General features: G+C 33.2%; 1 protein-coding gene and 1 long non-coding RNA gene across 4 annotated transcripts; both read right to left on the bottom strand.

The window, feature by feature from the left end:
- Positions 1 to 777: 777 nt before the first annotated feature.
- LOC148691477 (uncharacterized) lies at positions 778 to 3,266 on the bottom strand. 3 transcript variants are annotated; one of them, XM_088683758.1, is made up of 6 exons: positions 3,032 to 3,265; positions 2,854 to 2,922; positions 2,704 to 2,751; positions 1,809 to 1,889; positions 1,623 to 1,677; positions 778 to 980 (listed from the first exon to the last, which is right to left on the bottom strand). In XM_088683758.1, the coding sequence occupies exons 2-6, from the start codon at positions 2,893 to 2,895 to the stop codon at positions 817 to 819; spliced, it is 390 nt and encodes a 129-aa protein (XP_088539884.1). In that variant the 5' UTR covers positions 2,896 to 2,922; positions 3,032 to 3,265; the 3' UTR covers positions 778 to 816. The 3 variants fall into 3 exon arrangements, 2 of the variants coding, with proteins under 2 accessions (XP_088539884.1, XP_088539883.1); XM_088683757.1 differs by having other exon boundaries at positions 779 to 980; positions 2,854 to 2,915; positions 3,032 to 3,266; XR_015955499.1 differs by lacking the exons at positions 2,704 to 2,751; positions 2,854 to 2,922 and having other exon boundaries at positions 780 to 980; positions 3,032 to 3,224.
- Positions 3,267 to 3,307: 41 nt separating this feature from the next.
- On the bottom strand, positions 3,308 to 5,148 carry LOC148691476 (uncharacterized). The gene is made up of 3 exons (XR_015955498.1): positions 5,060 to 5,148; positions 4,458 to 4,791; positions 3,308 to 3,363 (listed from the first exon to the last, which is right to left on the bottom strand). It is a non-coding gene; the product is annotated as an uncharacterized LOC148691476 (long non-coding RNA).
- Positions 5,149 to 10,106: the final 4,958 nt, after the last annotated feature.

Raw genomic sequence — 10,106 nt, 5'->3', positions numbered from 1 at the left:
GTTTCACAAATCCAAAAACACAGAATTATATCTTGAACAATGCCAATTAATGATTTCCCATTTACTTAAGCCCAACATCAAAGCCAATGAACTTTTTTGAGAATAAGAGAAACAAAAAACCTCAATTAAGCAATTAAATGGAGTAATACTTGATAGAGCTGGAAAATTACCCAGTTCTTCGGAGAGAGGATCAAGAGTGACTGATGAGAGTGCAGAGAAACGAACAATTGAGAAATCCAAGCTCTGAGCTCAAAGTTGGGGCTTCCACTTTCCAACTGGGGGGGAAATAACAGAGAAAACACAGAGAACCAATCCACCAAAAATATTAATCAAATGGGTTTCTTCTAATTCAAAATTTGGACCACCCAATTTCCGATGAAGCAATAACCATTCAAAATTCCAACAGATTGAAGCCCTCACAGACTACAAATTATCAATAACCAGCAATAAAAAAAAATTTAAAATAGTAATAATGAAGGAAAAAGAAATTAAAGCTGCGAGCCATTCTCTAAATCTCAGGCACCAATCCAAATCGCCAGTAATTTGCACATAATGATAAGAATCTAGCAGTATTTCCATTGTTTAAAACCGTAATTCAAGAAATCATGAAAAACGTAAACTTTATATGGTAATTGAAGCTTTACCTGCAAATCAGCAGTAGCAAACGGAATCCAACTGCATGTACCTCAAAAGTGAGAGAGAGCTGAGAGATGAGTGAGAGAATCGATAAACAAAACCCTCAAAATCACAAAAGGAAATGCAAAATCACAAAAACATTGAGAAAGCTGTAAAACTCAACAGGAAACGCTGGCTTTTCTAGGTAAAAAAATTATTCGAATCGAATTGAAGAACCGAGGAAAGTTCTACTGGTTCAGTGGTTTTTCCAGCAAGAAAGCACCTTGTTTGTAATTCATGGGAGGTTGGACAACGAGACTTGTCTTTCCAAAGAGGTAGCCCCCATTTCGCGATTGCTGAGCATCCTTCACAGTAGTAACAGCAAAAAAACTCAAATAATTCCAAACCTCAACAAATCAAAAAAGGACCAACACAAACACTCAAATAAAAATTTCATCAATTTGTTTATGCTCAATCCGCTATTCCTATTTCACTTCGAATTCTCTGAAGAAAAAAATACATAAATCCATAAAAATAAAAAAAATCTACCCAAATGAAAAAAAGAAAAAGAAAAAGAAAAAAGAAACAGAAGTTTTCAACAGAGAGATTACCTCAACAACGGAAAGAAACATGTGACTTCTTCAATTTGAACAAAATTCAAGATAAGTGGCCAAAACATTATGATTATTCAGCTAGTAAATAATGGATTGACCACATTTATAACTCAAGAAATGCAATCCACGATCAAAATTGTATTCATTAAATAGTGAACCCTATATCTTTTGCTAATGAATATTCAAAGTATTTGGCGATAAAATAAGGCACAATGGAATAGATTAATCATCAATTAATTTTAATTATCAACTAAAAATAATATTCATTAAAATTGGGATTTCTGCAATTCTAGATTTTGCTATTGATAAGTGCCAAAAGATGAGTGGCGGGGATATAAACAGAGGTTAATGGTCCCGCTTAGCAGATCAGTTTATAGGTTAGTGTTTGTTAACCTGTTAAGTATGTCTCGTGAGAGCTAAGCAATGTGATTAGTTGTTGTATAAGTTCCTGAAACATTATATGGCAAACCAATGTCAGTTCTTATGAAAAATACGAACATAGAATCTCAGAACAAACATTGAGAGAACATTGCAAGCAACAAAAAACATGAATAAATGAAATGTCGAAATCCAACTGACCCAAGCTTCTTTCTCACTCAATACCAAGTCATTTTTAGCTTCGTCTATTCGAGTAATCTGCACATGCATCCGGCAACCCACCTACACCATTAGGAAACAACATGTGTAAGAAGCAGATTAACAAATCAAACATATGCAACTATCTAAGGGAGGAAAAAGTTAAACAATGAAAAGTTGTTAGTTGAGGTAAATTATACTCCACAATGAAAATTTGTAAAGATTAAAGTACAAAACAATTGAGGTAGATCATACTCCAGAACGAAAAAATTTTAGAAATAGAAACTTAAAATATAACCCATCATGCTAGACGCTTCTTCTAACACAATTACATTCACCTTTCTAATATCAGGGTATTTTTTTCATTTCTGCAATCAATACCGTCCAATCTTTGAATTTTTCATTAAATTGGATGGCAGAGTGTAGAGCTTAAAAAATGTTAGGCAGGCTGCTACAAAGATAGTAAAGCCCAACAGTTAGAGAACAATGGACATTTGTTGTACTCAATATGCATATATCCCAGGACCAAGAAAGTTATGAAGAAACAGAAATGAAACTGTACAGCAGGTATCCAGCAGGGAACAAACACTATGAAACTGGCACTCAAGTTCTGTAAGGAAAATCAGATTAGCATTCATCTAACGAGAGCTTCTAGCTGCTAACAATTAGTTGTTAAAACCCTAACACTAATCAAGCGATCCTGCACATATATCTAGCTTTCTTCGCATCCTGTCAGTAATAAAATGCATTCAAGCGAGTAGTAGCAGCTCGCACAAATAAAGCAGTTTAAGTATGATAAACAGAAAAAGGAAACGGAAACATGAAAACAGATGGAATAAGAAGTGTCATAAAGATGCGATATTTGACCATGTAAATAAGTGTTCTTTAGTGACATTACCAGTAGATCAGTGAGTTCACGATAGCGCTTCCCTAGCTCCATGTGTTCCTGCAAAATGGAAAATATAACCTATAAATAACATAGTGCTCAATATAACTTAGTAAAACTCTTCCTATGAAGATATACGAAAAGAGAGGAAGCAGATATCACCTGGCGCGAGTAATGCTCTGCATCCCTCTTCATGGAAGCCATCTCAACTCTCTTTTTTTGGACTTCGGCCTGAAATCGAGCATTTCAAGAAGGTTGTTTGACAAAGCAAAAAATTCAGAACGCAAAGCTACAAATTGATAATAACAACAACGTTGGGCAATAAACAAAGGACACTTACCTCCAAAGAAGAAAGCTTGCCCTCTGCATCCCTCTGACCTTGGCGTGCACGGTCCACTTCTTCCTGCCATGCCTGCACCTACATGGATAGCTGAAGCAGAACTGCCATTGTATCCAACGTATATCAAATTCGCCAAACTTCGGTTTGGATTTAACAGTGTCATGAGGGCCCACTGGAATTTCAAAAAAAACAAAGATATAGTTACAATTTACAATTGGCTTAAGGAGATTCTTTAAACAAAGAAAAAAGGGAAACATGTATATCATCCAACATTATTTCAATATAGCACTCGACAACATTATTTCAGGCTTTTCTTTAAATGCAGTATTTCCCTGGGAAAAGAAAAGATGAGTAAACATAGAAATTGAAACAATACTCATTATTACAATGGTATCACAGTTCTTTTGCTGATAGAAAATGAAATTAAACAGATATAAGCATAATATTTGACAAACAAAGCAAATGGAAAGTAATTTTCTGATATTTCATTTTATTAAGGGGATGGAGAAATCTAATTTCAATTTTGAAGGAGAACACCATGTACTTCATTCATATCAAAGAATAGCATGATTCTAATTTCAATTTTGAACATAATAAAATACATGAAATCACATTTTCGGTTCTCCCAAGAACTAAAGCTGAAAAACAAAGTAGACTTCCAAAATCAAAATAATTTATTTTACCATCCTCAACGTGCTGGAAACCCAAAAGAAAAAAAAACGGAAATGAAAGCAAAGGGAATAACTTCAATAAAAAATGGACTTAAAGCACTCAATTCAGTGAATTCATTAATCTTCTATCCTTTTTTCCCTCGATTTTCTTGGAAACCAAACAGAAAATTAGAAATGAGTTAAAACGCTGTTCAAAATGGAGAAAAGTGCCAAATCCCTATCACTGAATTTGTAATATCAAACAAACAAAATGAATCCAAACTCAAAACAACATTAAACATAAATATTCAAACTTTACTACCTTTTAGCTCTATAATTTACTCTCAATATACATGAACAAAGTTGAGGATTCGCTTTATGATAGCCATCCAACCGAAATCACACAAAATCAACAAATCATTGAAAAAAACACTCATGGAGTTCTGATTAAATATGTAATTATTGGATCATTTGCTTCTACAACAACTTAAGATGTCATTGAATGGGAATGAGTTAGGATTTTAGCATTTTCTATTATAGGATATCAAAGTGGAATGGAACATAATAACAAACAGCCAAAACCAATAACAAAACGGCTGTGCGTGAACACCACGTAGTGTTGTACACAGCCGCACTGAAAATATTACCAATTATAAGGCATAAGTGAACCTTAAGACGTAGCGAAATTTGACATAAGCTAAACCAATAGAGAAAAAAGATATGGAACCCAAATTTAAAAAAATCCAACACTTTGTAGAGAAAGATAGCAGCCTTACCTCCCTCCAAGAACAGTAATCGAAATTCCCCCACTTGGGTTTGTTGGGTGGTGATGGTGATTCCGCTGTGAGAGAGAGCTGGAGAAAATGGACAAAAATCTTAGTAAGCAACGAATAAAAATCACAAATCATAACTCAAATTCAGTTTTCCATTACCATTTTTTCAAAAGAAAACCATTAATCACAAACATATGTAAAAAACGAAAGTTCTAACAATAAAAACCGAAGCCTGAGAAGTTGAGCTTCTTCACAGCGAGTCAAGGAGGAGAAACGGGCCTGAGGGACGTGAGTTCAATTAGCTTGGAAACTTTGGAGGCAAAAGGGCACTCATGACCTGCAATGCATTTCACCGAATTTTGTAAAAGAGGGATGAGAAAAAATTAACAAAACTTTCAATATCCATGTTCTTAATCAAACGTATATAAGCAAAATTGGTAGAAACAAAAATAGGCGAGAATAAAACAATAATACAACAATAAAACTCAAAAGATATCCTCAAAATGCTTCAATTTCAATGAAATTTTTTGAACTTGTCAAATTAAAAAGCTATGGTTCAACAATCTGAACTTCACTTATACTGAACATTTTGGAATAATACTTACCTTTTAATGCAGGAAAGGGAGAGAATAATCCATACAAAGTCCTGCTTATTTCCAACTCCAACGCTAACCCTTCTGCATCACCGTTGTAAAAAAAACGTATTATAGTTTGATCAAATACTGCTATGCAGTAGTGTAGCTATATGACACAGAGATTTTTATCACTTCTAATTTGCAAAATTTTTGCTTACATTGAGTTCTCTTCCTTCTTTGAAAATAACTATATTGGGTAGGCAATTAAATGATGATAAACAATATGGACAGTCTATATGTGATGAAATCGTTGGTTTAATAATGGGTGATATTGGTCAATTTGACTTAAATAGAGATATTGTCATAGAGTTTAAAGATGGTGAACTAAAGCGTGTGACAAAATTAAATCCAAAATTTATGTCTTTACAAAATCCCATTCTTTTTCCATATGGTGAAGATGGATACAGACCTGATTTGAAATTGAATATTCCCTCAAACAATCGTCCATGTAAAAGAGGAAGAGTGACTAAGAGAGCATTTATAGCCTATCAAATTCAAGAAAGGGAGTCTCAATTGGATACATTGTTAAAAGGAGGAAGACTTTTTCAACAATTTTTGGTAGATGCTTATTCAACACTTGAAGAGGATCGATTGGATTACATTACAAAAAACCAAAAAAACTTACGAAGTGAGGTGTATAAAGGTATTTATGACGCTGTATCAAAAGGTGATCATGATGCTGATAACATAGGCAAAAAAGTAATATTACCTAGCTCATACACAGGAAGCCCTAGATATATGCTTAACAACTATCAAGATGCAATAGCTATTTGGTAATCCCGATTTGTTCATAACATTCACTTGCAATAACAAATGGCCTGAAATTGTGAGAGAATTTGATATAAAACTTGGATACAAGTCAGAGGATAGACTAGATATCATTTCTAGGGTTTTTAAGATGAAACTTGATGATATGATTAGCTACATAAATCAGGAGAACCTTTTGGAGAAGTTGAAGCAGGTGAGTTTAAAAAATAAATTTTTTTCTCAGTTTCTTTCTTTTTATCTTTACAATGCAATTGACTGTGGTTTATATATTTCCTAACTTGTTTGCAAACAAATGTTTGTACAATCGAGTTTCAGAAAAGAGGGTTGCCTCACGCTCACATCTTAATTTGGTTAAAAAAATCCTTACAAATGCTACTCTGCTGATGACATAGATTCCATCATTTCAGTTGAAATACCAAATAAAAATTCAGATTCTCTCCTTTATGAAATTGTCAACCAATTCATGATTCATGGTCCTTGCGGACAACTTAATCAAAATTCTCCATGCATGCGAGAGGGAAAATGTTCTAAGTTTTTCCCAAAGCAATACAAAAGTGAAACAATTTTTGAAACAAATACTTTTCCTGTGTATAGGCATCGTGGTGATTCGTCAAAATTTGTGGTTAAAAATGGGATGCAAATTGATAACGGTTTTGTTGTACCTTACAATTCAAATTTATTATTGAGATACAATGCTCATATAAATGTTGAGTCATGTTGCCAATCAATGCTTATAAAATATCTTTTCAAATACATAAACAAAGGTTCAGATCGAGCAAGAATTGTTTTTGAAGAGAATTCAAACAATGAAATACTTGCTTATCTAAATTGTAAATATATATCTCCATACGAAGCTGTTTAGAGATTGTTTGAGTATCCAATTCATATGAGAGAACCTCCTATTGAACGATTGCCAGTACATCTTCCCTTGGAACAAACTATTGTTTTCAATAGTAATCAATCACTTGAATCAATTGTTAATCAAAAAGCTTTTGAACACACAATGTTGACAAGTTGGTTTGAAATAAATAAATTTTTTCCTGAAGCGCGAATACTAACTTATGTAGAATTGCCGTCAAAGTTTCTATGGGGATCTCGACATAAGATTTGGAAGCCTAGGAAAAGAAAAGGAGGATCCATAGGCAGAATTGCCTACGTGCATCATGCATCATGCATCAGGTGAGTTATACTATTTAAGAATGCTTCTCAATATTCAAAAAGGTGTTCTCAATTTTGATGACATTAGAACTGTGAACCGCATTATTCAACCATCGTATCAAGTTGTGTGTAGATGTTTGGGTTTACTAGGGGATGACAGAGTGGATTGAAGCTTTAGACAATGCAGTTAATATTGCAACATCTCGCGAGTTGAGGCAATTATTTGTTACAATGATTTTATTTTATGAAATAACAAATCCTCAACAGCTTTTTAATAGTCATTGGCAATATATGTGTGATGACATTTTGTATGAGCTTCGAAAATCTTTTGCAATGCCAACTCTGAATTTACCAAAATTGGAATTAAAAAATTCTCTTCTATTTGAATTAGAGTAACTATTTAATGCATCATCTAGCTCTTTAAAAGATCATAATTTGCCTATGCCTGATGAAAGAAAAATGTCAGAAATTAGAAACAAATTGTTGAGGGAAGAATTAAATTACAATTATGATGATTTAAGTCGAGAACATTCTGTTTTGGTAACAGAGCTTAATGAAACCCAAAAATTTGTCTATGATTGTGTTATTAGTACTGTGAATGAAAAAAAAGTCGGGTCTCTTTTTTGTTTATGGCCATGGAGGAACTGGAAAAACATTTTTATGGCATGTAATAATAAGTAAAATCAGGTATGAGGGTAAACTTGTTTTAGCAGTTGCTTCATCTGGAATAGCTTCATTACTTTTACCAGATGGTAGAACTGCTCACTCCAGATTTAAAATTCCTCTCATAGTTACAGATTGCTCAACATGTCAAATTAACAAAGGGACTCATCTCGGTAAATTAATTGAAAAAGCAGATCTTATTATTTGGGATGAAGCTCCTATGAATCATAAACATTGTTTTGAAGCATTAGACATGTCACTTTCTGATATTTTATCACATTCAAACGATTCAAATAAAAGTGCTCCATTTGGTGGCAAACCTTTTTTATTAGGCGGTGACTTTAGGCAAATTTTACCAGTTATTCCTGCTGGAACAAAAGAAGAGATAATAGATGCCTCTTTAAATAACTCTTATTTATGGCATTTTTTCAAAGTATTTCAGTTGAAGGAAAATATGAGGCTTTCACAAAAGGGATTAAACAATGATCAAAAGGAAAAACTTGCTAATTTTGCATCTGAGATTTTACAGATAGGTGATGGCCAAATTGGGGATACACTTGATTCAAATGACAAAGATACATGTTGGATTGAATTCCAAATGATTTACTCATTCATTCCTACTATGATCCTATTCATTCTATTTTTTCAGCAACTTATCCAGACTTTGAAAATAATTTTGCCAGTTTTGAATATTTACGAGAGCGAGCTATTGTTACACCAAAAAATAATATTGTAGTGGAGATAAATGATTATGCAATAGATTTGTTACCTGCTCAAAAACGCGTTTATTTAAGCTTTGATTCTTTATACTCATCTTCTGGAAATTTTGAGACTCTTAGTATAATGTATCTTAGAGAATTTCTCAACACACTTGATTTCAATGGCTTGCCTTCACACTAGTTAATTTTAAAGATTGGAATGCCTATTATGTTGCTTCGAAATTTAAACCAATCTTTAGGTTTGTGTAATGGAACAAGATTGGTTGTGACTCAATTATTTGATAAAATTATTGAAGCTAGAATACTTGCTGGCAGCAACATTAATTACAAAGTTTTCATTCCTAGAATAACCTTGACAGCAACTGAAAACAAATGGCCCTTTGTATTTAAAAGACGTCAATTTCCAATAAGACCATGTTATGCAGTGACAATTAACAAAAGTCAAGGACAATCATTGAAACAAGTGGGACTCTATTTACCACGACTTGTGTTCACTCATGGTCAATTATATGTTGCATTATCTAGAGTCACATCAAGAGAGGGTCTCAAAGTTTTAATTACTAACAACAATGAAATGCCAAATACATTTACAAAAAATATAGTTTACAAAGATGTTCTGCAAAATTTAACACTAGGTTGTAGCTTGCATACATCTGCAATTAAAAACTTGCATATTACACATTTTGATAGATAGACACTTTGTTCCTAACAATATGTATATTTTGCTTGCAAATTTACAAGATAATGAGCATCGTGCCAATTCGTAGCAGGAGTCACTCACCAAGACATTGCAGGACACGAGTGTAAAATTTGGACTCAGGATATGCAGGTATATATTGATTTGATTTCTGTTGTATTGGTTGAAGCTTTGTTAACAATAGTAGAGTTGTTAAATTTGTCTGCCATATATATTCACCAAATTATGTCTCAATGTTGTTTTTGCTGTTACTCGGTCATGGGGTTTCTTAAGGTAGATTGTTATCAAGTTTGAATTTTCTTTCTGCAAATTATTTTTTAATTATTTTTTGTTTTAGGAACTGCAATTGTATAATTGGATAAGAAAACTAGAAAATATGTTCGATTAGAACAAATAATTTTAATCATATCTTGAATTTATTTTTGGATTCTATCTTGGTCTCACGTTGAGTGTTAGTCTTATCTTTAAACTTTAAGCGCTGTTAAGTTTGTTTAAACTCTAATCGTAATTGTAGGTTGATTTGGACCCTGGCAACAATGAATGCTTCCTAGATGTGACTCTTACTAGGGATAACAACATTATCGCTGGCAAGGTATATCAGGTGCTTCTAACTCGATTTTGACTTCCTTTGCGGTGTGTATCATTTCCTAATTTTGACTTCAAACTTGATCTTTGCTTATAGTTTTTAGTGTTTGAAAATGATGTAAATGTAATAACTGAGGTTTGTAATAGGGAGGGAGACACCATCAGTTTGCTGGAATCTTTAACCCCGGTTCAGAGGGATTTTAGAAGCCATTTTTCCATTAAGAGGAAATTGCCATATCAGTGCACTCAAAGTAAGTTGCCATTCTCTCATCCTCTTCCTAAATTTTGACTTTTGTGGCTACAAACCACTTTTTGTATAGTTATGTATATGCATGCATACTTGGTTAATCTTAATTTTCCATATCCAATGTATTCAAATCATATTCATAGTCAGATTACCATTCTTGATCTGTTGTTTCAAGATTGT

The sequence above is a fragment of the Pyrus communis genome, chromosome 14, assembly GCF_041283825.1.
Source record: "Pyrus communis isolate YQ-2024b chromosome 14, ASM4128382v1, whole genome shotgun sequence".
NCBI lineage: Eukaryota > Viridiplantae > Streptophyta > Magnoliopsida > Rosales > Rosaceae > Pyrus > Pyrus communis.
This window is presented reverse-complemented; position numbering and strand designations above follow the sequence as displayed.

Coding starts and splice junctions, on each gene's coding strand:
- LOC148691477 (XM_088683757.1), bottom strand. CDS start 3,194: ATGACACTGTTAAATCCAAACCGAAGTTTGGCGAATTTGATATACGTT. Junction 1,890..2,703: donor GTGAACTCACTGATCTACTG/GTAATGTCACTA, acceptor CTAATGGTGTAG/GTGGGTTGCCGGATGCATGT. Junction 1,678..1,808: donor TGAGTGAGAAAGAAGCTTGG/GTCAGTTGGATT, acceptor ATAATGTTTCAG/GAACTTATACAACAACTAAT.